This window comes from Pseudonaja textilis, chromosome 10 (assembly GCF_049901715.1).
Source record: "Pseudonaja textilis isolate UNSWEBS1 chromosome 10, rPseTex1.2, whole genome shotgun sequence".
Lineage (NCBI taxonomy): Eukaryota > Metazoa > Chordata > Lepidosauria > Squamata > Elapidae > Pseudonaja > Pseudonaja textilis.
In genome coordinates, this window is record NC_141999.1 from 8,886,787 (window position 1) to 8,913,975 (window position 27,189).

The 27,189-nt window shown below is 40.3% G+C and overlaps 1 protein-coding gene across 1 annotated transcript; it reads right to left on the reverse strand.

Moving 5' to 3' along the window:
* Nucleotides 1-8,940: 8,940 nt before the first annotated feature.
* IL22RA1 (interleukin 22 receptor subunit alpha 1) lies at nt 8,941-26,318 on the reverse strand. Its single transcript, XM_026702616.2, has 7 exons — nt 25,957-26,318; nt 19,663-19,795; nt 15,749-15,930; nt 13,603-13,790; nt 12,852-12,987; nt 10,715-10,839; nt 8,941-10,106 (listed from the first exon to the last, which is right to left on the reverse strand). Exons 1-7 carry the CDS (start codon nt 25,997-25,999, stop codon nt 9,147-9,149), a joined length of 1,767 nt encoding a protein of 588 aa, XP_026558401.2. The 5' UTR covers nt 26,000-26,318; the 3' UTR covers nt 8,941-9,146.
* Nucleotides 26,319-27,189: the final 871 nt, after the last annotated feature.

Sequence of the window (27,189 nt, forward strand, 5' to 3'; positions counted from 1 at the left end):
TGCTGTCTCCTTTCTTAGAGAATGGGCCTGTGATCTACGCCTTAGGAAGACTGATTGCTATTATAATTCATAGCAGGGGTCTCCAACCTTGGCACCTTTAAGCCTGGTGGACCAACTCCCAGAATTCTGGAAATTGAAGTCTGCCAGGCTTAAAATCGCCAATGTTGGAGACCCACTGCTCCATAGGGTGCAAATCCTCACATAAAGAAACACTGTTTTCCTTTCCTTTATAGGGACTCTGCAATGGTTGTTCCTACCCGGTGATAGAAACTCCCCCTCACCCATACAATATTGATGGAAAGAAACAGTGTCTCCTAGGACCCCACCAGCAATCATTCCCCCCACCCCTGTATTTGCTGGTAGTTGATACCTCTTTCAGGTCAGCAAGACTATTGGGATTTCCTGTGTTGTGGCAACCAGTTCTAGCAACTGGGCCCTCATTTTGTGCAGGGAATAAAGAAGGATTTATTTGGGAAGAATGGCCCTGACTCTCCTGTCAGTCAGCTGGCAGTATCAGCCAATCACTGGTGGGTCCACTGCTGTCATTTGCATTGTTCCGCATGGGTTGTCCAGATGCGGTTTCCAACATCATCCATGGTGAAATTTTCCTGTTGAGGTTGAATGTCCTTTGCAAAATGAAGCCAATGTTTCTCTCAGTCAGTGAGGGACAACCTTTTGATTCGGGGTGTGAAAAATTCAGAAAATGCCTAACTTAACTCTGCTGGTATATCACCCCAGCCCACTCCCCAAATTCTTTTTTATATTCATATATTTGAAAATAAAAAATAGTCCAATCGGGGGTGTGATTTCCCCAGGATCTGCTGTGTACTGCTTCCTTTCAGGCACTGTTCTTTTTCTGTTGACAGGTCTGTGCGGCCTACCTCATTGCTCCAGGTCGTAAAAGGCCTTCATCCCTGGAATGGCTACTTCTGGTTTTTGTTCAAAGAACAAAGAACATGTCCATAGGCTAGGTTCATTTGCCTAAGATTGTGTAAAACACACGCATGCACACACACACACACACACACCTAAGCATACAATATTACTGGAGGGTACAAGGCACACTTAACTTCGGCTAAACCAAAGTTCCGGCAACAGAATGAATGACAGCCCTGTTTCAGCCTAGTACGTTATACAATCCTAGCATCTCCGTGTTGCTGTGTTTAGTGTACTTATTAAATGCAATTATGCAATTACCTCAATTTGCTACACTGATTACTGACATTCAAGCAGGATAAAGCCCAGGCAGCCCTTGTGTGTATCAGAAACAAGCAGACTCTGACTCAGCACATACTTTTCAGCGAGTGACAAACCAGAGGTATTGGTGGGGGATTTCACTCTTTTTGATCCCTGAGTGGTCTCTGCTTGAAATTTCCTTTCCAAACACAAACTGGAATAAACAACAGGCCCACAACCAGTTATTGCAAGAGGAACCCCTGATATACTGTATTGCTGGCATGGAATTCCTGGACATTTGCTCCGGAAAGCCTGCCCTGTAAATCTCTTGGCAGATGAAGAAGCACACTTTTTAAAAAACCCCTTGTTCCAAGCAAAAAAAGGAAAAGGAGAGAGGGAAAAAAAAGGAAAAGGCAGGTGGGCAGGCTACTGGTAATTTTCTGCATCGGCTAAATTGAAAGTGGGGGAGGGGAATGCTTGGCAGTCCCTCCTGCTGATCACTTTATTACTATTCAGAGAGAACCATAGTCCAATTTCTCCTGCCACTCATTTTGTGGGGGGAAATTATTTTGTTGCATGTACAATCCAGAACCTAGACTGTTAGCAAATTCATGGAGATTATCTCTTCTCTCTCTCCTAATCTCAAAGGATAAATCACATGTAAATTATTTAGCCCTTTTTTGAAACCTGTTGCCACTAGAAAGAGATGCTGTGGGGATCAGTGCAGTGGTGGGATTCAATTTTTTTTTACTACCGGTTCTTTGGGTGGGGCTTGGTGGGCGTGTCAGGGGAAGGATACCTGAAAATCCCCATTCCCTCCCCACCCCACTAGCCTGCTTTCCAGCTCCGTTCTCCTGTTCAGGGCAACCAAAGAAGACCCAGCCAATCAGCTGGGACTCAGGAGGCAGAGAATAGATGGGGCGGGGCCAGTCAGAGGCGGTATTTGCCGGTTCTCCAAACTACTCAAAATTTCCGCTACCAGTTCTCCAGAACTGGTCAGGACTGGCTGAATACCACCTCTGGCATCAGTGTCAGAGAAATAAAAGGAAGGCTATATTTAGGGCAGGGATCCCCAAACTTGGTAACTTTAAGACTTGTGGCCTTGAAACCCCAGAGAATTCTGGGAGTTGAAGTTCACGAGTCTTAAAGTTGCCAAGTTTGGAGACCTGTGCTCTAGGGCCTAGGCTTAACCAGGTCAAGTGTAAACCTAGTTTGCTGCTTTTAAACATGCTTTTTACCTGTTAGACCTGGTTATCCCTTACCCTGGCACGCGTGTGTGTGTGTGTGTGTGTGTGTGTGTGTGTGTGTGATTCACTGTGTTGTATGCATCCTACTTGTTACAGCTGGCTTTATAGTTTAAACCATTTTTTTTAGCCTTGCCCACTTTTTAAGATTTAAGTTGTTCAGTGAATCATTGCAGCTGTTAAGTTAGCAACACTGTTGTTAAGTGAATTTGGCTTTCCCATTGTCTTTGCTTGTCAGAAAATGTGATCACATGACCCCGGGACCGTACATATCAACCATCATAAGTATGAGTCAGTTGCTAAGCATCTGAATTTTGATCTTATGACTGTGGGGAATGCTGCAACAGTTGTAAGTGTGAAAAATGATCTTATGTCACTTTTCCCAGTTTCGCTTTAACTTTGAATGGTCATTAAACGTTCAATCGAGATTCAGTAAGTCAAGGATTCTCTCTACACTGGTAAGAGGCTAGGGGGAGCTATTATTTTAATAGAAAGTAGCAGCACTGAGCAAACCAAGTTGCAATGTTTGCTGTCCTTAGCCCTGAAACTGGAGCAAAGTGCATTGATTTCACAAACTGTTGTAAGTATGTTCAGTGATAAACAATTTTTTTTCTGCTGGGTGAGGTTCCATGATCTACAGAAACGATACCTCAAAGCAAAGAGAATATTTCCTTGTTTGGTTAAAGCGCAGACTTGTCAAATTCAGCACTTCTCATCATTTGAATGAGCAGTTTTATGATATTGTTTAGTTTCCTAATCTCCAAATTTATTGTATCATTAAAATATACATTCCAGGAAAGGTTGCCCCACTATTGAGTTTTCTGCAACTATTTTTTCCATATTTGATTTTTCTTAGAAAAAAAGTAAAAGTAAAAAGTTAGACATCTTTTAACATGAATTTATTTTGTCAAACCAATAGCTCATTTTCCCATTAAACAGTATCCAAATTAGCTAACAATAATATGATATGAAGTAATGTAAAAACAGGGCAGGAAATAAAACCAAATCAATCCAATAATTAAAGATGAACTTTGGCTCAACTAAAAGCAACAGTTGAGAACATGGGCAGCTCAAGGTTGATGTTTGAGATCTTGATGTTCAATAAACTTTGCTTTTTTCTTGCAAACATTTAATTACCAAACCAGGTAACACTGTCAGCATTTTCATACCATGGAGTGGAGTGCGTGCTGGTTTTTTATGTATGATGGCTTGTCCTTACCTGTCCTGGTCAGGATTGAAGTGGCTGTTTCTGATGGACCTATTTGGCTTTGTTGTTTTATTATTTTATTGGAGCATTATTTCAGTTTGTTCCTGCCTACTGTATTGATTCTAGTTTATCTATGGAATATGGATTTGCCCAGGATGTTTGCTTTTTCTTTTGTTAGCTTTCTGAATAGTTTGTAGACCTGGTTTATATGTTTGTAAAGGCAGATTTATTAGTACAATAGTCCTTGACTTACAAACACCGTTTAAAGTTACCATGGCACTGAAAAAATGGACTTATTACAGATAATCCTTGACTTACAGCCGTTCACCAGTGACCATTCAACATTACAAAGCACTGAAAAAAGTGACATGACAATTTTTCACAATTATGACCGTTGCAGCATCCCCATAGTCACCATTGACATTCAGATGCTTGACAGCTGACTCACAGTTATGATGGTTGCAATCATGTGATCCCTTTTGTGACCTTCTGACAAGCAAAATCAAAGGGGAAACCAGATTCACTTAACAATCATTTTACTAATTTAACAGCTGCAAATTTAATAAGTAAAGTCGTAAAATGGGGCAAAACTCACTTAACAATTTTCTTGGTTAGCAATATAAATTTTGGGCTTACCTGTGGTGGTAAATTGAGGACTACCTACCTGTAATTTTATAGAAGTTGTGAAACACCTGCTTCAAGTAGCAATAGCACTTAGACTTCTTTGCCGCTTCATAGTGCTTTCCAGCCCTCTCTAAGCGGTTTGCAGAGTCAGCCTCTTGCTCCCAACAATCTGGGTCCTCATTTTACCCACCTTGGAAGGATGGAAAGCTGAGACAACCTTGAGCCAGTGAGACGTGAACTGCGGTGATCAGCAGAAGTAGCCTTCAGTCCTGCCTTCTAACCACAGCACCACCGTGACTCAGATAATCATCGACTTATGATAGGTCACTTAGCGACTCTTGAGAGGTACGACAGATCTTCTAGAAATGACTTATGATCCAATTCTGAAGCTGTAACAGCCGCTGCTGCAGCCACACGACCGCATTGTGGTTGCTCATCAACCAGTCTGCATAAATGGCCGATTGCAATGTCCCATGGTCGTGTGATTGTGGTTGACAATATTTTCGCCAGAAACTGGTTATTCCAGTTTCCAACAAAAACAGATTCATAGCAGACATTGCCCCTGCTTAACAATTGCGGCATTCACATTAAGCATAGTGTTCGCTTAATGACCACCACAAAAAAAGTTCATAAAATGGATACGGTCATGTGATGACCTGTTTCCCGAACAACACAACTTGCCGGGCTCTTATATAGTCTTAAATTGAGGACTATCTGTACTATATGAGGTCTTATATGCTCTGGCATAGATTTTATCTGCATTATGTGTCACCCTGGAATGCTTATCTGATAGCAGAAGGGAGCCAAAAATAAGGGTGGAGGATCTGGAAATGTGGATAGAAAGGGCGTGATACTCCCCATGTCTGTAGATCCCTTGCAATATAATAGGACATGCCAGTTGTTTTTGAGTATATGTAGGATTGCTGTCTGTAGAATTTTTCACGAAAGTAGGTTTAAGGTTACATTTGATATGATGGAGAAAGTTACTAATCTTAAACTTCATACAAAAGCCGCAAGTGAAGTGGTTTGCTCATCTGAAGAGAAAGTCTTGGGATTCTACACCTAGAAAGCATATAGAAAAAGAGGAAAAGGCAAAAGAACGCAAGGCAGATCCAGAAGATGGAGAGACAACTACAAAGACACAATACAACAACATCAAATAACAATAGTTGAGGAAGCCAGAAGTGCAAGAACCAGAATTTTGTATCCCCCGGGACACATGACGAGGTAAAACTAAAATCTTACGGTATCTTTGGACACCTGCATAACTGGATAGAAGCATTCTTGTCAAACAGACAACAAATGGTTAAAATTGGAAGCGACCTATCAAATTCTGTAGCTGTCAACAGTGGTGTCCCTCAGTGCTGTGTTCTAGGACCAACTCTCTTCATACTTTACATAAATAACCTCTGTGATCATATTAAGAGCAACTGCATTCTCTTCGCTGATGATGTAAAGCTATTCAAAACCACAGATAATTCTGTTACCCTTCAAAAAGACCTCAACTATGTATCAGAATGGTCAAACAAATGGCAACTTCAAATCTCAACAAATAAATGCTCTGTCCTACATATTGGCAAAAAAAATCAGAAAATAAAATACAGGCTGAATAGTCAAGACCTTGTTGATGATCCAAACTCTGTCAAGGACCTTGGAGTACTCATCTCAAATGATCTAAGTGCTAGAGCCCACTGTAACTACATCGCCAAAAAGGCATTAAGAGTTGTTAACCTAATCCTATGTAGTTTTTTCTCTGGTAATATTACACTACTAACTAGAGCATACAAAATATTTGCTAGACCAATACTTGAATACAGCTCATCAGTCTGGAACCCACATTATGTATCTGATATTAACACAGTTGAGAAAGTCCAGAAATATTTCACAAGAAGAGTTCTCCACTCCTCTACTTGTTGCAGAATACCTTATGCCACCAGACTTGAAATTCTAGACCTAGAAAACCTAGAACTATGCTGCCTTGGGTCCGATCTAAGTATAGTATATAAAATCATACATTGGAATATCCTACCTATCAATGAATACTTCAGCTTCAACCATAACAACACAAGAGCAAACAATAGATACAAACTCAAGGTTAACCGCACCAAACTTGATTGCAGGAAATACAACTTCAGCAACAGAGCGGTCAATGTCTGGAATACTCTACCTGACTCTGTGGTTCCTTCCCCAAACCCCAAAAACTTTAACCTTAGACTGTCTACTATTGACCTCACCCCTTTCCCAAGAGGTCTGTAGGGGGCGTGCATAAGCGCACCAACGTGCCTACCATCCCTGTCCTATTGTTTCTTTTATTTTTCTTATATGTATCCATGTATTAAGAACTATGTTTATACTTATACCTATTATCTTGTAAGCGATTGACAAATAAAAATAAATAAATAAATGAGCACTCCCCTCCATAGTTTACACAGGTTAGTTGCTAAGAACATGCCAATGCAAACCAGTTCAGCATGACCCCAAATCTTTAATGGTATGTGGGAATGATCTTGGGAGATAGGAGGAAGAGCTGCAGATTAGGCAAGATCAGAGATAGCTGAGCCCTTAGAAGGAATGAGGGCATGGCAAATGTCATAAGGGACCCTCCCTAGGTTCTTGGACCGTAAAGGGGAGGGGAGGGGAGGGGGAGTGTGTGGTAGAATGTCGTCTGGATTCCCAGGAGGCAGGGGCTGCATTCCAGAGGAGTGAAACACAGCAAAGTTTAGATAGCTTGCGTGGAAGGAAGAGACTGAAGATAACTCCTCCTGCAGTTTCAGTGCGTACATTTCATGATGCAAGTCACCTGCTTCAGCTTGGCAACATTTCTGTCTGTGGCTGAGGAACAATAAAGGAGATTGTTTGGAAGAACCTCCGTGGATCTTTCTTGGTTTTTACAATCTGACACACAGAGAGATGCATTTTCTGTCTTACAAGATTCTGTTAATGTAACATCCAATAAAGTAAGATTTATAATGCCTTGGTACACTTGGAATCCTGCATCCAGTTTTGGTCACCACGATGTAAAAAAGATGTTGAGACTCTGGAAAGAGTGCAGAGAAGAGCAACAAAGATGATTTGGGGACTGGAGGCTAAACCATATAAAGAACGGTTGCAGGAACTGGGTATGTCTAGTCTAGTGAAGAGAAGGACCAGGGGAGACACAAGAGCAGTCTTCCAATATTTGAGGGGCTTTCACAGAGAGGATGGGGGTCAAGCTATTCTCCAAAGCACCTGAAGGCAGGACAAGAAGCAATGGATGGAAACTAATCAAGGACAGAAGCAACCTAGAACTAAGGAGACATTTCCTGACAGTTAGAACAATTAACCAGTGGAACAACTTGCCTCCAGAAGTTGGGAGTGGTTCAACACTGAAAGTTTTTAAGAAGAGATTGGATAACCATTTGTCTGAAGTGGTATAGGGTTTCCTGTCTAGGCAGTGGGTTGGACTAGAAGACCTTCCAGATTCTATTCTATTCTATTCTATTCTATTCTATTCTATTCTATTCTATTCTATTCTATTCTATTCTATTCTATTCTATTCAATTCTATTCTATTCTATTCTATCCTAACCTATCCTAACCTATTCTAAAGAGCTAGTCCTTCTGAGTGTGCTTTTTGTCTGGACTTCTTTGCCACCTCTAACTAGCCCCGCCCCCATCTATTCTCTACCTCCTGAGTCCCAGCTGATTGGCTGGGTCTTCTTTGGTTGCCCTGCACATGAGAACGGAGCTGGAAAGCAGGTTAGTGGGGTGGGGAGGGAATGGAAATTTTACAGTATCCTTTCCCTGCCATGCCCACCAAGCCATGCCCACAGAACCTGTAGTAAAAAAAATTTGAATCCCACCACTGCCATAATCATTCACTTAACAACTGAGGCAAAAAAGGTCGTAAAATGTGACAACACTCACTTAACAAATGTCTCACTTAACAATAGAAATTTTGGGCTCAATTGCGGTCGTACATCGAGGACTACCTATCACCCACTCACACCATTATTTTTGCAGCCCTGGAGCTCCCAAGATTGCACTGCTAAAATCAGATGGCATAATTTCTTAAAAGATAGAGTAATAAAAACAAAATAAAGCTAAAATACAGCTTATATAGACAGTCCTCTCCATTAACAGCAACTTATTCCTGACAAATTTCTTGCAGTCTTTGGAGGAATATATATATATATAGATATGTTTTCATAGATTTTCACAGGTACAGGTATGCACTGGCACAAAGCTGAAAGCACCAGCTTGAGGATGGCGAGTGGGACCTCGCCGAAACATCGCCAAGATACTCTTAATCTTACAACTTTAAAAGCACAACTATAATGACATGGGAAAATACCTGAACAAAGCTGAATACCATACATACATACATACATACATACATACATTTGTTTTCTGAGGTTCTCGCGGGTATTTGTATGTGGATCTTTGGTTATTCGGGTTTTCTCCCACGTAAGATTGGAAGTATCTAGGCAATGTTTCGATGAAGTCTCATTCATCATCTTCAGGCTTGTGTCTTCTGCTCTGTGCTTCTCAGAGTAAAGAAGCACAGAAGACACAAGCCTGAAGATGATGAATGAGACTTCATCGAAACGTTGCCTAGATACTTCCAATCTTACGCGGGAGAAAACCCAAATAACCAAAGAGATATATATATAGTATTCCACAGCTGTAAAAAGACGCTATCAGATTATATGTCAAACATAGAATAATATTTATTTCATTCTATTTTCACTTTTCCACTTAGCCAGTATAAATATCAATGTGGAATGCAGTTTTCCTCTTTTTTAAGACATATCGTAGACATGCAGCTCACAGAGAGCAATCAGAGCATGTTAGAAAATGAAGTATCAGCTTTCCACTTCATTTTGTAGAAAGAAATTCCCCAAATCTTTGAATTGCTTAAGACGTTGCTTCCTCTGGGCTACCATCCCACTGGAGCTTCAGCTCCAAGTCATTAAACAAATTGAGGAAAGGTCCATTGAGTTGATTAAGGTCCAGGATATTTGGGGAAATATCTAAACTCTGAGGCTCACTTTTTAATCCCCGGCTTTCTTGAGTTAGATAGTCTGTGATTTGGCATTCAAATGGATTGGAATGTAGAAAATTATCAGTCCAGGCTGAGTGACAGAAAGCTGGCAGTTGCCCTGTACTGGGATCTTGAGGGAGGTTGTGGCAAGAAGAGTGTGCAAATAAGTGTGGCAGCGAGACAGTTAACAGTAGAGAATCACCTCCCTCCAAGATAGCACTTTGGCCAACTTCTAAGCTGGAAGGTAGAACTTCTGCCTGCTTTCTGTAGCTTCCTCCACTTCTATCCGCTGTGGTAGGTCTCCATTCTCCCAGAAGTCTTGGAGATTCTTGTGGTGGACCTTTTGCATTTTCCTGAAGTGGGTGATGTTGAATCTTGGGGATGGTTTCTACCACCAACCCTTCCTTCTGCTGAATCATGGTCAACTCTTTGTTAGTCCTTTCTGGTCTCTGGGCTTTGTAGTGTCCATTGCTTAGAAAAGAATCAAACTTAATCCCTCGGTTTGCCCCTTCAATGCATAATCCATACGTTAATGTGGAAGGATTGTCTCCTGGGATACGCAACCGGCTGTTCTTGATCACTCGCGGGGCATATCCAACTGAAAGACCATTCAAGGGTTGGGCAAGAGGCTGGAATGGTGGCATTTTGGATTGTTGCTGGTAAGATGTCATTGTTGGATTAAATAATTTTTGGTCTTCTTGCATGCCCTGGATATGATGGCTAATCTCAGCTGAATGCACCCCTGGTTGGATTATCTTGGATGAATCATAAGGATTTAGGGCATGCTCCACATTTAATATGAGAGGTTGGAAACGGGAAATACCTTTGAAATCCTATCAAGGAAGAAGGTTCAGCATTAGATGCTAGTTCAGAGTCTTATAAGAATATGCAATTTAAAATTTAGATTATTGATTAAAAGTTAACATCCCTTTTGGTTATTAAATTCAAAACTAAGTTTCAATTATATGTAATTTCTCCAGGGATACAAAACATTAGAGCAGTGTTTTAAAACCTTGGCAACTTAACAATATGTGGACTTCAATATGAAACTTTAATTCATTATTTATGAGCCAGTTTGGTCTAGTCACTAGTGATTAAAGTTCTAGTTCCCCCCCCCCCCCAGCTGAGTGGCTTTGGACAAATCACTAAGAGATGGTGAGTTCTAGTCCTGTCTTAGGCATGAAAGCTAGCTGGGTGACTTTGGGTAAAACACTGGGAGACTGTGAGTTCTAGTTCCACTTTAGGCATGAAAGCCAGCTGGATAACTCTGGGTCATGATCTCTCTCTCTCAGCCCAACTCAACTGTTGTGCTGAAAATAGGAGGATGAAGGAGTATTGGGTATATTACCACCTTGAGTTATTTATAAAAAATAATGTAGATGAAAAAAAAACAGATGAAAAACTAATGGAGAGACTTTTATAGTAATTGAAAATTACATACCAAAGATGTGGGTTGCTGAATGGTATGTTGTTTAACATACTTATACATGAAGTATAATACAGTTCCAAAGGTAAATAGGATTATAAATATAAGCATTCCAAACAGATATGGCACCCACGTGTTATCTATGGACAGAAGGCAATAAATTAATTAATTAATCAGTATTTAATTAAGATATGCAGAAGAAAAAAAATATTCCTGTATTGTTCAAATCTTCTAGGGCAGGACTGAAAATAACCATCTTTCTGTCTGTATTTAAAGGATCCAATGATTTCATTCTTTTGAATTATTAAAACGTCCTCAATTATATGGGAAAGAGAACAAAAAATAAAAGTCAACCAAAGATGGCCAAGAAAAAGCTACATTCAGGCATAACTTCTAATCTAAATTTATATAAATGAGAGTCATTCAAATGGGTAAATCAAGTAATTCTAGTCTGTTCACCTCATTCCCACCTGTTTCATTTTCTATCTTGCCAATATCTCATAAAATGGATGGGGACAAGCAAAAACAACAACAAAAAAGAAATGCTAAAAATAAACCATGATTTTTAATCAGATTTAATGACAGATCATGATTAGAAAATAACATTATAACTCAATGGATTATTGCTGCAAATGGTTGCTTGTTGAAAAAAAATGAGCTGTGCTTTCTTTTTGAGAATGGTTCTAGCATGCCAAACAGAACTAAACCAACCAGGTTAGAGCCATGTGTACACAACAGAACAATTCTATTTGCTAATCCAGATTTAAATGTTAGCATGTCGTATCAACAGCCACAGTTCAGTCCTCGAGAAACATCTTGATACTTGATGCAGGTTATTGTTTCAAAAGGCTGAGTTTGTAGTCCTGGTTTGTTCTGCTATTCTGCCTGATGAAGTTAAATTAAAATGAGCCAGCTTAAAAACATGATATCTATAAGGGGCTTTACTTAAGTCAGGATCTGGAAATTAAACAAAGGAGTCAATAAAAAAGGAAGAAATTAAACTTTAAAGTTTTCTCTTAGTTGCAAAGTGGATGCAGATAGGAAAAGAGAACAGGTAAAGTTATGAATTATGAAAGCTTGTTGTATGGCTTTTTACTGATATATATTTATTAGAGTTTGAGACCACTGCAATCTTATGATTCTCAGCATTTTACATGAATAAAACGTCCACAATAATATATTAAAAATGTAATAAAAGCACAAAGCAGCATAACCATAAATTTAGCATCCAAACAGTAGAACAATAATTACAAGACCTATGATGCTCTCAGAATTAATTTAAAACCGCCCAAGGAAGCCCCATTTAAATCTTTGTGTTATGCTAAAGATAAAGCAGGATTATATGAGGATATTACCTGCTTGAACTGCTTTATTTATTTATTTTTATTTTGCATGGTGCAATAGAATACAGCGTTAATGCATAAAACCTCACAAATGTAAAATGTGTATCAGGATATAAAACACCAGAGCAGTGAACCATTTTTCAAAATTGCAGCATGAGCAATGAGTAAAATTATGAACAAAAATTAAATTATGTATGAGCAGTAACTGGGGTGGCTATACAGTTAAGTCCTCGACTTATGACCACAATTGAGCCCAAAATTTCTCTTGCTAAGTGAGATGGTTGGTAAGTGAGTTTTGCTCCATTTTGCGACCTTTTCTCACCACAGTTGTTCAGTGAATCACTGCAGTTGTTAAGTTAGTAACACGGTTATTAAGTGAATCTGGCTTTGATTGTGAGAAGGTTGCAAAAGGGGACCCTGGGACATTGCAACTGTCATAAATATGAACCAATTCCAAGGGTCTGAATTTTTATCATGTGACCACGGGGATGCCACAACGATCATAAGTGCGAAAAATGGTCATAAGTCACATTTTTCAGTGCCTTTATAACTTTGAACAGCACCAAATGAACTGTTGTAAGTCGAGGACTACTTGAGCTTATGGCCAAATATCCAGATCATTTAACCATTGGGCAGCACTGCCCTCGAGGTGACATGTTTCATGCAGAGATCCAGGGACCCTTCTGAGGGGGGCAATTCCATTGCAATATGATGCAAACTGCTTGAACTGTTAGCAGACTTTGAAGTGTTTTTAATTCAAAGAAAGAAAATAGCTTTGCCCAAGATCTAATTGGATATGAGAACCATACCTGATAATGTCCGTACTTGAAACACACGGGACTTGCTGATTTTGTCAGCGTGTCGGATGTGTATTGTTCCATTATATTCTGTGTTGGGATCCAAGTCAGTGATGTTAAATTCTTCATTATATTCAATCTTTTTCCACTAAGCCGAGAGGCGAGAAAGAGAAAGATGCAGTTTCCAAAATCAGCTGAAAGTCCACACAACAGAAGATCTACGCGGAGCTTGTATGTGGCAGTGGGTCCTTTGGGTAATTCTGGATCTCTATTCTAGTGTGGCTAATGAAGCTCTCCGATCCAGCCCATGACCTCATCTTCTTTGACCTCTTCCCTTCCTCTAATCCTGTTCTTATTTCCCAAACCAGACCCCCAATTTCCCTCTGCTTAGCCTCCATACATGCATCATAAAAAGAGGGTGGGGCTTCAACGTTATTATTTTTTATAATTTTAAACTTTTTAATCTTAAATTAAGTTTTAAGATCCTAGTATTAATTTTGTTGATTATATTGTACCTAAGGTACCTCTGAGGGAGATGGGCGGTTACAAAACATGAAAAATAAATAAACAAACAGATAAATGCATAAATAATAGTTGTGGTCCTCCATTTTGACTTTTTGACACCCCTGCATGAGCCTTTTAAAGCTTATTGTACATGCTGGTTTTTGACTGTAATAAAGGTTGGATTTTATTTAAGCTTATTGTATCACGTGCATGTGCCTTAAAGGTAAGCCAGTAATCATTTGTATGTCTGCTTTCTTACCTTCACCTTGGTCTTTGTGCAGCAAATTATGATTTCATACTGGAAATTAATATCAAGTTGTTTTAAAATGTCCACTACAGTCAGAGGGGAGTTATTTTCATCTTTCAAAGGTGTGTAAGGAGGCTGAATAACAAACTGGATGGACTGAATGCTGGGTGTATATTTTACATCAATATTCTCAATATTAGCTAAAAAGAAGAAGGAAAGAAAGAAAGAAGAGAATTTGTTTCAGACTGATGTTAACTTGTAGTGTAACATCTGAGTTTAATTGTTTTCTTGCAGACATTTCATGACCCAACTATGTAACGTCTTCATGCTAAAAGGGAGTAGGGTTAACAGAGAGCAAACCCTGTTCCTGTTGTGGTTTGTCAGCAGCAGGTGTGGATGGCTGAGGTCTCAGAGAGTGAGGACTCAGATGAGGGGCCTGAGTGTGATGCAGGGATGGGGCCAGGACCATCAGGGAGTGGAGTGCTGCCTTCCGAGATTGTGGAGGCTGGCAGCAGTGATGAAGAGGACACTGAGGAGCCTGTGCCCAGGAAGGAAGGAAAGAGCAGCTGCAGCAGAACAGGCGACTCAGGAGTAAGCAGTGGTGGGATTCAATTTTTTTTACTACCAGTTCTGTGGGTGTGGCTTGGTGGGTGTGGCAGGGGAAGGATACTGTAAAATCTCCAGTCAGAGGTGGTATTTGCCAGTTCTCCGAACTACTCAAAATTTCCGCTACTGGTTCTCCAGAACTGGTCAGAACCTGCTGAATACCACCTCTGGGTGTAAGGCTGCAAGGTGATGGCCGCTCCCTTAAGGGATAAAAGCCAGCCCTCGGAGGTGGGATTCTTTGCAGGAAGCAAATAAGTTCTTGCACTTCAAGTCCTCGTGGAAGTTTGGTCTATCTTGGTTTGTTTTTGGAGACTTTTGGCTTTGAATATTTCCTTGCATTTAATCTTGTGTTCTTGGAAGCCTTTCTACAACCTTGAAAGGGCTTGCTCTTATCTGGGACAATTAGTTTTAATAGCACTTTCTGTGAATGAACAGAATTTACAGAGACACATTAAAGAGGTTTTGCTTTTATCTATTTTTTGTGTTTGTTTGATTTGAACAAGGCTTGGATCAGAACAGCTCCCTTCTAGCATTGATAATGTTACCTAGTTGTCATGAAAGTCTCGAAAACAACAGCTCTGAGAGCCGGACTCCCCATTATACCCTGACTCAAATATCTCTTCTCTCTAAACTCTACTTTGAGATGTTGGAAATGAGTGGCACTGTTTACAAAGCACCTTTAGCCAGGTTAGTCTCATTTATCAAGAGTGCGGTTCACTGGGCCAACCCAGAAGATGACTCCTTTCACGCAATCCACTTATCACTCTCTGGAATCACCCCATATATTGAATTATAATTAAATGACATGGGTTCACACAGCAGGCTAAGAATACAAAACTTAACTTAGCCTGTTGTGAGAATGCAGTTGCTGGCTTTATAACTGATTATGTTGTCATGACAATGAGCTTCTCTTTTATTCATTGTGGCCAAAGAAGGCCTATTTTATGGTAGACAGCAAAGAAAATTAGTGAAGGATTAGCGCAGCTTAAAACATTTCATAAATCCTTAACAAGGTCTGGAAGTCTTATTTCCTGTAGTTCATATCTGCGATTCCCCCCCGCCCAAATTATTCTTCCTCAAAAAAGGGCAAAATACAAAAGGATCATGACTGTGATGAAATAAATCTCCCTTTTAAACCCATGAATTACTTCAGTTAAATATCAACAGGCAAAGGACAGTCTTGCTCTTGTTTACACGAATTTCCATTTCTGCTTCTTTTATTGTTTACTACATTTATCAATATCTTTGCTTATCCAGGAAGGAAGAAACTCAAATCAGCTGGCAATTTTAAGCTTTAGAAACCATCTTAGCTGCTCAATAAAACAAAGACATCACAAGGGATAATAAAAAGTTAAAATGGAAGCAATAAACAGCTACTTGACAAATGGAAACTGACTTGGAAGAAATGCTAATTCCGCCTGTCACGGAAAGTTAGACTGGGAGGAGTCCTTCTGAGGAAAAGATGACACTCTTAGCAGGCTACATGTCATGAACAAACACAATGGAGATCCAGAATTCTCCAATTCCAGCGTAATTAATGAGAATCACTTACTGTTTTCACTAGGGCAGAATCTCAAGGACGTGGCCCAGTCGGAGATGCAACAGTTGGGGACCACAGCTCTCACTCGGGCATGGTAGTATTCGGTTACATTTTCAGTCTCATTAGTGAGATTGCAGACATTCTGGGTGATATTTTGGCACTCAGGTTTACTCTGCCAAATACTGTGGCCGTACCTGTGAGCAGACCAAATAATTACTTACAATAGGTTTTGCACATGATATACAGGTGTAGACCAGGAACCAGGAGATGATTAAAAGACAAAGTAGAAATAGGCCAAGGTAGGTGATTCCCAATCCTGAATTAACTGAGCCATGGGACAGAAGGTGCAGCCTTCTGATGGCTTAATCCATGGCACAATGAATGTCACTGTTACCCCACCACATTTTGTAGAAACCATAACTATTTTTAGTTTGCACCCCATGCAGACCCTAAGTCTAATCAATTTGATAGGTTAGCAAGACTTATTTTCTGGTAGAGTTCACACAACACCTACATTCATAACAAAATAGCGTTGGAAGAAATATCCACCTGGTTCAGTTCCAAGACACTGGAAACATGGAGGCTGATTGGAAAGATGGTTTAATGATGAAGCAGAAGCACATCAGTGATTCTGGGCAGCTGACCACATGGAGTTGGGAGTGGGAGGTATTTATACCTTCGCTTGGGCTTTGCCCTTGATGTGCGAGAACATGTATTCTATTGGCTGCTGTCAGACTCCCATGGGGCCGTGTACAAATCCTAGGAGTTTGTCTGAGCTAAGTTTGGTTGAAGTTTGGGCTGATGCAATGAAGGGGCTTGTTGGGCAATTCCTATTGTGGCTGAGGGCTAATCCTACCTTTGTTGGATCTTGGATGAGGGTATTTGCTTATGAATAGAGCTATCTGCCTCTTTATCTCTTAAGTGCTGACATTTGCTGAGGGCTGTTAAGAAAGGTGGAGGCTGCTTTCCAAGAGCATGTTTCTGCATTTCTAATCCAGGGAAATATAATCTGCCTTTTTAATATTTCTCAAAATATTTCATTCTCCTAGGAGTGGGGTGAGTGCTAACTTTCTATAATAAATAGCTTCTTGGTTAGTTTTGTGCATGCATGTGTCTATCTGCCTGTCTTTCTGTCGCTAGTCATCTTGGATGGATAGGTAAATATAACTTTTGTCCCAGTCTTTGGGTATAATGAAGCTAATAGCTTAGTTAATTCTGACTATGGCAGTATTTCCCAGCCTCAGTGGCACAGTGGTTAGTGTATTGCAGGCCACTTCTGACTATCGGCTGCCTGCAATTTGGCAGTTCAAATCCCACCAGGCTCAAGATTGACTCAGCCTTCCATCCTTCTGAGGTGGGTAAAATGTGGATCCAGATTATTGGGGGCAAGAGGCTGACTCTGTAAAACCACTTAGAGAGAGTACTGTAAAGCGATGTATAAGTCTAAGTGATATTGCTATTGCTATTGGCAACTTTAAGATATGTAGATTTCAGCTCCCCAAATTCCCCAGCCAGCATCCTGGCAGTTGAAGTCCACATATCTTTAAAGTTGCTAAGGCTGTTGGGAAGCACTGGGTTATGGTTTTGTTGTGAAAGAAGTGAGACAGGCTTATGGTATGTAAAAGGTCTCAGTAAGTCATAGGATTCTGTCCTATATTATTTCCCTGTGCTAGACAAGTTGTAGCTTTTCCTATAAAGCGTTCTAGAAATCTTCCAATACTATCATGTTTTCTGGTTCAGAATTCCAAAAGTGTTAATGTTACAATAATGTTGATGACCCTCCCCAGCAGCAGCACCCAGATAAGCGGGGATTAACATGATACAAACAAACAGAAAACAGTTCCCTAGTCAAGGAACTACCAAGGACAATATTACACTCCCTTCAACAAGGCAGGGCAAGCTACTCTATATAAATAGGGTGTAAACCCACACTCACTGACACTGGTTATGTTACCTAATTGGGTATCGAAACAGCTGCAAACAAACAAGCTCAAACAGCACCAAGGGCTGTTTGGCATATTGACATGCTTTGTACAGCCCTTTCCCTAAGATAATGTATCATCATCATCAATTCAAAATTATAATAGCCATCCAACACCAAAGGACTTTGGACAGTGTTTAATTGGTGAACTGCCCTGTGCCATTTAGAGAGTAATACATTTTGAACAACTTAAGGTTTGGTTCAAATTATTTCCCCCCCCTTATTCTCCTTTATGGGGTAAATAAAGAAAGCATATCTAGAGGAGAATCCCAACAGGCAAATAACATTTGAACTTTTCCTTACAGTGCAGAACTAATTGCCCTTAGCCCAAAAGGTCAATGGTTGCTGTGAAGGGAAGAAAACAGCTACCATATTTGTTTTGGAATTAAAATAAAGTATGTACACTCTGCGTATTTGGTATACTCACTGAATAAGGGAGCCTATGGATGGCAGAGGTTACTTTTAAACCAACATTAGCTTCCCCAAGCAACACTGTTATCTCTTTATAGCTTTTCAAGGATACAAACCAGAGTTCAAATCACAGAACTCCTTATTCTAAGCCAAAGAAAAGTATAACTTCAGCTGCTTTCAGCACAAGTAGAGATTATTTATGATAATTATTTAAGCAAGAATTGTTGTTTTAGAACCTATCAAACAAAATAGCAGAATAGCAGATCAATGGAATAAAGAATAACAGATTAACAGAGTTGGAAGGGACTTTGGCAGTCTTCTAGTCTAGTCCATATAAAGTAGCAAATAAGCTTCTTTTGATCTAAAAAGGAGACTCATGATTTAGCTACTTTACTTTTGCTGGAAAATGTCTGGGTTGACATTGTTTTAGAGTTAAAACTTTAATGGATGTCTTTGATCCACTCTTCGTAAGTTTGGATTTGAATTCAGAACCGAGGTAAAATTGGGTGCATTCCTTAGGGGTTTCTCCATCATGTTGGAACTGGTAGAGACCCTGACTGGGAGCAGATAACAGGCTCAGCCAAGTCAGCTAGAAATTTCTCATTGCATTTGCACAGTATCCTAAACTGGGCTAGTTTTAATTCTCGATGTGTGTATATACATGGGTTTTAGTCTGTTGTGTGAATTCCCCATAGTTTAGTTTATAAATTAGCGAATTGTAGATCAGAGCAGGACACAATAGGGGCAATTGCCATAATTCAAAAACTGAATGTTTTGCATTTTAAGGTCATTGTCTACTGATTTTAGCAAGGATTGTTGATATGTGTTTGGGAAAATTTTAACCTTTCTTTTTGAACATGAAGATTTAAAAAAAAAGGGGGGGGGTTAATATGTTGTTCAAATTTCCCGATTTCCCGATTTTTCCTATTGATTATGTACATTAATGCATTCTTTTTCTCTTTTAAAAAATCCACCTATAATGCAATATTGTATGTTCATTGGTAACTATTAACATGTGACTTTACATTTCATAATCCTGTATGATGCAGTGAAGTTGATACTGAAGGGCAGGGATTGAGTTTCATTTTAAAAATTTCCTCTTGAATCTGCACATAACCTTATGTTTCTTCCTCTGTTGAGACAACAATTACCACTCCTTACCAGCAATCCTGAAGTTACAAAGTTTGTTTAATAACCGCTCAATGTTACAATTGCATTGAAAAAAAAGAGAAAACAGGGTCCATGTAACAACCGTGTTACTAATTTAACTACTGGAGTGATTCTGGGCAGCTGACCACATGCAGTTGAGAGTGGCGGGGCGGTATTTATACCTTTGTTTGGGCTTCACATGACAACTGTGACAAGAAATGGAGCAAAATTCACTTCATGAATGTCTCACTTAGCAACAAAAATTTTGCACTCAATTGTGATTGTTAGTTGAGGACTACCTGTACCCTATTTGAAATATCCATGGATTCAGCTGATATAATACATTCCACAAAGTTTTATGAAAAAAACACAAAAACATCCTTACGTCTTATACTGAACATCATAGAGCGTGCCTGGGGGGGTCTCCTCCTGAATCTTCCATGTGAAGATATTTTCAAAGTTTGTTGACTGAAAAGTTGCGTTTTGAATGACTGGTAATCTTCCTACCAGTGAATTTCCTGCAAGGAAGCATAAACAAGTATTCAAGATCAGCTTCGGTAGAAAATTATGTTATAATTCTTTGCTTCCATTAAAAGCTTCCATTGCTTTCTCTTTCCTGAAATCTACAGCAATGGGTCTCAGAGTTCATAACAAGAAACACAGAAGAAAAGAGAGATGTCTTAGGATATCCCACAAGAGTTATAACTGAATATAAATTTTATACACACACACACACACACACACAAATACACACACACACACACACACACACACACACTGTATGCTCAGATTTTCTTACCATTGGTTTAATTTCCTCATGAAGGAAGGATTTCAGACTGTGTCCAGTTATTGCTTAGAATTTGGTGGACTATATTGGACCCATTTGTTAAGGTTGCGGTTCAGCATACAGTGCAAATACCTTCAAAAGGTCCGGCCCATTAGCCCAATTAAGCAGGCTGTGTGAAGGGAGCCTCTGTGTTAGACGATGCATTTGCTAATGCTTGGGAACTCCAAGAGAGCCAAACAGTTCAGTCTCCAGCCTAATTCTGAACCATATAACACGAGGAACAAACCAATCATTCTTCTAATTGTGCCATAAGGCTCTAGCTTGTCAGTGAGATGGCCTACTCTGAGAATGGGTGTCCGAGCCCGTCATATTTGGTCATCTGCTAAGACTTACTCCAGGAGAGGTTTCAGATCCCCTAAATTCTGTTCCTTCTCATCTACAGCGATTCTCAGTCATCCAAGTCATGGTCGTCCAAAGGCAACTGGACTTTCTTGGGTTTTTGTTTTCCTCCCTTGAAACGTTTTACTTCTCATCCAAGAAGTTCCTTCAGTTCAGAACTTTTGGAAGAGAAGCAAAATGTTTTCAAGGGAAAAAGAGAGAGAGAAAAAAAACTCAAGAAAGTCCAGTATCTTTTGAAAAGCACCTTCGGGACGCCTGCTCTTGCTCCTTTTTGTATTTCTTAAGATAGATTTTCCTCCATTGGTGAGCTCCATTTGTGAACAAAGATTAAGAAGGAAGTTAAGAAACTCTGGATCCCTTGATCTTTCTTATTAGGTGGCTTCACAAAGCACATCAAACCAGGGCAATTAGAAAACAAACTGTGAGCTGACAAGATATGTTAGCCTGGTGTGCACTGCCAAATTAGAACTTGACCCTCTTTATTTATACATAAGTGAGGAGAGGCACCCGACGGATTCAAGGTGAGGGACCCATAGAAACGTAGGGGATCACTTTATATACAGACTATATACATTCTGGAATGTGTTCTTTGGCTGGTTAGCATCATTTGAATCATCTCTGATCTAACAAGCATGCTCAGTAGCTTTATACGTGCCATGTAATATTTCACGGCATGCCATAATCTATCTCGTGTGATCTTGTTAGTGATCACTCTCTTATGAAGGAGGTGTGGTTTTCAGATTAAACTGAGGCATGATCAGTTTGCAAGTTACTAAGGTTCAAATCTTTGGACAGGCCTTTTCTTCAGCCACTTTGAAGCAGTTCTTATCAGAATCCACATTCCCCACGGAGAACCTTCTGTGTCACTTCAAAAAACTAGAAACATTAATCAAAGAGACTGAAAACATGACTCAGCCTTCTCCCCCTCTCCTGCTTCGTTCAACACAATGCTTCTTCAAGGTTAACCTGATTAGCACTATTGTAGCTTAGCATGTAAGGGAAACAGCTCATTTGGTTAGCACAGGGGTCCACAAATTGGCAACTTTAAGACTTGTGGACTTCAGCTCCCAGAATTCTCCAGCCAGCATAGCTGGAGTCAAATTCAGAGACCTCTGGGTTAACATATGGCTTTTAATAATGTGTAAACCAGGACATGGTTCAACTGTATAACCAGGTTAAGTGTGTCTTTGTTTGATTCCCACTTCTAGAACTCTTTGCATGGCTTTTAGCCTCAACCCTTTCCTGAGTGCCAAGAACAACATATCTACTAGGATGGGGGGGAAGGCATGCGTTTGTGACTTCTGAAGATAATTTGAGAAAATCCCCTTTTTAAGGACATTTAGGAAAGGATAGTTGCTTAAGTTTGATACAGCCAGATTATCAGAAAGTTAGTGAGAAACATGAGAAAATTGTCAGGATAATGGGACAATTTACATGGGATAGAGGTAAACAGAAAACAAGGTTATTGCAGATCCCTATCAAGCCCGATGATGGGGCAAAAAGGAAGTAAAATATCTGAGACCCAATGATTTATGACTGCATATGCCTTTAAAGGGACATGCTCTGTAAGAGCTGTCCAAAAAGCACTCAGATTGAAATGGGCAACATGCTTGATTTGGAAACTATTCCCAAGCATCAATTATTTTTATTTTATTTGTTTGTCAAACATGTACAAGATAACAAGAATAAGTGTGAACATAAACAAGAACAAAGGGAGTAAATACAGATAAATGGGGATAGTAAGAGAGGGACGGTAGGCACGCTGGTGCATTTATGCACACCCTCTTTAAGGACCTCCTAGGAATGGGGTGAGGTCCATGGTAGACAGTTTGAGGTTGAAGCTGTGAGGGGTTGAGGCTGTAACAATGGAGCCTGGTAGGGTATTCCAGGCATTGACCATTCTGTTGCTGAAATTGTATTTTCTGAAATCGAGTTTGGAGTGGTTTAGCATGAGTTTGTATCGGTTGTTTGCCCGTGTATTATTGTGATTGAGGCTGAAGAATAATTGCAAAAGAATAATTGCAAAACAAAGCTTTGCAACAAAGCCTTGCTGTATTTCAGCAAGGCATTCGACAAAGTAGAAGTTTTTTCTTAGTAAGCAAGAAAAAAGTGGAATAGACAGCACCACCACTAGATGGACTCGCAACTGGCTGGCAAACCATACTGAACAAGTAGTCCTTAATGGGTCTAAGTCTACATGGAGGGAAGTAAGCAGTGGGGTGCCACAAGGTTCTGTCTTAGGCCCAGTACTCTTCAATATCTTCATTAACGACTTAGATGAGGGAATAGAAGGGGAACTTACCAAATTTGCAGATGATACTAAGCTGGCAGGAATAGCTAATACCCAAGAAGATAGGCTCAAGATCCAGATGGATCTTGACAGACTAGAACACTGGGCCATGTCTAATAAAATGAAATTCAAGGTAGAGAAAAGTAAAGTCCTACACCTAGGCAAGAAAAACCAAAGTACACATATAGACTGGGTGAAACCAGGCTCAATAGCAGGAACTGTGAGAGGGATCTTGGAATCTTAGTGGACAACCAGCTAAATAGGAGCCAGCCGTGTGCAGCAGCAGCAGCCAAAAAAGCTAATGCAATCCTAAGTTTGCATTAACAGAGGGGTACAATTGAGATCAAATGAGGTACTAATACCACTCTATAAAGCCTTAGTAAGACCACACCTAGAGTACTGCATCCAGTTTTGTTCACCACATTATAAAAAAGACGTTGAGACTCTAGAAAAAGTGCAGAGAAGAGCAACCAGGAGGATTAGGGGACTGGAGGCTAAAACATACAACGAACGGTTGCAGAAACTGGGCTTGGCTAGTCTAGTAAAGAGAAGGACTAGGGGAGACATGATAGCAGTCTTCCAATATTTGAGGGGCTGCCACAGGGAGGAGGAAGGGGTCAAGCTATTTTCTAAATAGCCAGTAGGCCAGACAAGGAATAATGGATGGAAACTGAACAAGGAGAGATTCAACCTGGAAATAAGGAGAAACTTTCTGACAGTGAGAACAATCAACCAATGGAACATGCAGAAGTTGGGAGCGCCATCACTTGAGACTTTCAAGAAGAGATTGGACTGCCATTTGTCAGAAATGGTGTAGGGTCTCCCGCTTGGGTGTGGGGTTGGACTAGATGACCTACAAGACCCCTTCCAACCCTGATTATCTGTTATCTGTGTGGTGCAACTCAATTGGGCAGAGTACACTAGGCTAAGAACCCTCAATATTCCTGGGATGAAAATCTTGGAAAATCTCTGGCACTCGAAGACAACTTCAGTCACTCACTGCTCTCAGCTTTTACAGTCACCAAGCAGTGACCAGCAAGCCAAGTAGTGCATTGCTTAGAAACTGGATCGCTGCCCCTTGAATTGTAAAACTGAACAAACAAGGCTGGGATTTGTGCACTACCTAGAATAGAATACAAGAACTGGACTGTATCATGCTTAAATTAGTCAAACTCATGCTTACATTACCTGAGAAATATTGTGACCTTCAATCCTTCACCCCAACCCATCAGGGAAGAGCCCATTCTGAGTTACTTCTCCATGCAAGAATTAAACTATATTCATATGGCAAGGGGAATGCAAAGAAGATAGAGGTAGTTCTTATGACCACAATGGAGCCCAACATTTCTGTTGCTAACCAAGACAGCTGTCTTACTTTATGACCAGTTTTTAAGCGAATCACTGCCATTGTTAAGTGAATCCTGTGGTTGTCAAGTGAACTGGATCCACTTTGCTTCGTTGGTAGCCAGCTAAGAAGGTTGGTGAACACATGAACCTGGAACAATGGTGCAACTGCAATATGCACTGAAAAAAGTGACTTATGACCATTTTTCACACTTACAACTATTGCAGGATCCCCGTGGTCACGTGATCAAACTTCGGAAACTTGGCAACTGGCATGTACTTATGACGGTTGCAGTGTCCTGGGGTCACATGATCCCCTTTTGCGACAAATATGGCATGAAAGCCTGTAAAATGGGACAAAACTCACTTAACAATTATCTCGCTAAGCAGTGGAAACCTTGGGCTCAATTGCAGTCATAACCTGAGGTCTATCTGTACTTAAATACTATTTCCCACTACATGAGAAACTCAGCCATAGATTCTCCCTAGAATGATTTTGGGCAATCTCCATTTCTCAATAGGTAGTTGTTCTCTGTATAAACCTGAGAAGAAAGCGCTATGTATCTGAGCTCCTGGGGGGGAACTCTAACAATTATTAACTCTCAATAAATTATTTCCTTGGTCGTGGTCACCTGGAGAGTTTTAAAACTGAGTAAAAATATGAACACAGATCTCCTTTCAGTATAATTGCCATTTGTTTGCTTTATTAGATAATGAGAACAAGTGGGAAATTCCCAAGCTGCATACAGTTGGCTTTCCAATGCTTAGAAATTTATTCTGTGATTCTAGAAGTTAACCTTGATCTCTGGAATGAATTTATTCCTGATTTGACGTTCTTTCCTGCAATCTTGTGCTTGCTCTCTCTATAAATGAAACCCACCTCAACCTTCTATCCTTCAGATAGGCTGGATTTTAGCATTGCAACTCTGAGCTAGTATGGCCAACACACCAGCTAGTATGAGAACACAAACGGTGGGAAACTGTTTTATGTCTTTCCATATATATATTTTAATAATTACAAGCCACTGAAACTGAGATTATTATCCATGTAAAACTAAAACAAAGGATGAAGGGTTTGCCCGAAAAAACCTAGGAAGACAGAGATCACACTGAGATTCAAATCAAAAGCTTCCGGGAATAAAATTGGAGACTTTAGAACTACATCTGTTATGTTAACTTTATGATGTGGTCTGCCAAGAAATATTTATTTCCCATTGCATTTTTTTTCCAGTCTAATTGGGCATCATTCCTATTAAGTTCAAGCCAAGGACAATTCCTCCTTAAGACTGTGATGTTTTGGTACTTCACAGAACACAGACGCTGTCTGTTTCACAAGGGCTGGAAATAAATCCAATTACATCCACCGTCAAAACAAACACGATAAGTTTCAGATCGTATCCAAGAGACTCTTGATTTTATCTGTTCAAAAAAAATTGATACCACCACCCAGAGAATATAAAATGTAAAATACTAGGTGGCTAACCAATACAGTAGAGGTACAGATAGTAAAATACAGCGGATTACAAGCAATATACTTATTGTACTTATATTCCATCTCACAGGAAGGCATTTGATTTCTCATCCCTCCTTTTATTTTCAACTCCAGTAGTTTAATAGTAGAATAACAGAATTGGAAGGGACCCTTGGAGGTCTTTCTACTCCAATACCCTGCTCAAGCAAGAGAACGTATATCATTTTTATATTGAAAGACATTCAGCTTGCCTGCTTGAACCCATTACTTTATTTCCAGGAGGTTGTCCTGCTCTGCTTTGCGGTGGCTCAAAAACCCAGAGATAGGATTTTTTTTATACATAAAAAAAAGGCATTTATGAAAAAACAAACTCAGGAGGATTGCTTACCTGCTAGAGAGCACAAGGCCCAGTAAATGAAAAACACCTTCATTAATAGTGTAATGAGATTAGCCAGACACGAGCAATTTCCCTTCAGATGGACTAGGTTACGCTCCAGAAGTCTTCAAATTTCCCTGGCTCACAACGCTGGACCATGCCTTTTCACCAGGTAGAGAAATTAACCTGGCATCTCCATTCCCAGGTAGCCCACGGGAAAATAAACACCTTTGGATGTGATTAATCCTCAGTCTTCCCCTCGGAGGAGCGCCTGCTGCCAGATCAATGAGCCAAGCACCTGGAACCCTTCCATCCTTCCGAAGCAAGCATTTCTTCTGATAAGCTACTTCCTGCAACCATTCCTTGGCGTCAGAGCAGTTTTACTGGTCTGGCTGCTCATTTATTTATTTATTTTTAGCCGCATGTCAACAGGCTGAAGCAAGACACTCACCACACCCCAGTCTTTGAGACAATCTAGAAAGCAGGGAGAACGTCTAGAGTATCATTCAAAAGCCAGATTTTTGCGGGGGGTGATGGTGGTGGGGACGGAATGTGTTTTGGAGCACCGGCATTTTCTGGCCCAAGGTGGGAAAACCTTTAAAAGAAAAGGAATGGGCACCAATAAAAAATAAAACAGTCAAGCGTTTCTAATTTCAGGAATGGTGAATGTGTCAAGGATGGAAATGTCTAAATTGTTGTTCCCAAAGACCTTTATAAAGGATCGTTCTGTGGGATATGTCGGACCCTGTCAGCAAATGCATGGGGTAGACTAGAGGAAGGATCACCTGGTGTCCTACTTTTCACCTCTATTCTGGGAGCACAGTGGCTCTCATGGTTAGGACACTGGGTTGGAGGTTAGCAAAGCCATGTTCAATACCCGAGTGTTGCCATGGGGTGGGGTTGAGCTCCTGTCCTTCACTTCAGTTCCTTAATGCAGGGGTCTCCAACCTTGGCAACTTTAAGACTTATGGACTTCAACTCCCAGAGTTCCTCAGCCAGCAAGGCTTGAAGTCCATAAGTCTTAAAGTTGCCAAAATTGGAGACCCCTGCCTTAATGGACATCCAACTGGGAGTTCCCCAGGCAACAGTGATGTCACCAGGTAATCTTTTCAACCCAGAAGCACTTTGGTGCTTCTGACACAAGTGCAAATCTCTATTCTGATGCTGTTATGCACTTAAAAAGTTTAAGGCTGCAATAACCAAGAATCACCTACTGGAATCTCTCCAATGCTCACTAGACAGTTT

Bases quoted from the DNA above. Each gene is read 5' to 3' on its own strand.
- IL22RA1 (XM_026702616.2), bottom strand. From the start codon at position 25,999: ATGAAGGTGTTTTTCATTTACTGGGCCTTGTGCTCTCTAGCAG. The intron at 12,988-13,602 runs GTAAGAAAGCAG...CTCTCGGCTTAG, and splicing joins GCACAAAGACCAAGGTGAAG to TGGAAAAAGATTGAATATAA. The intron at 10,107-10,714 runs GTATGTAATTTT...CTTCCTTGATAG, and splicing joins TTCAGCAACCCACATCTTTG to GATTTCAAAGGTATTTCCCG.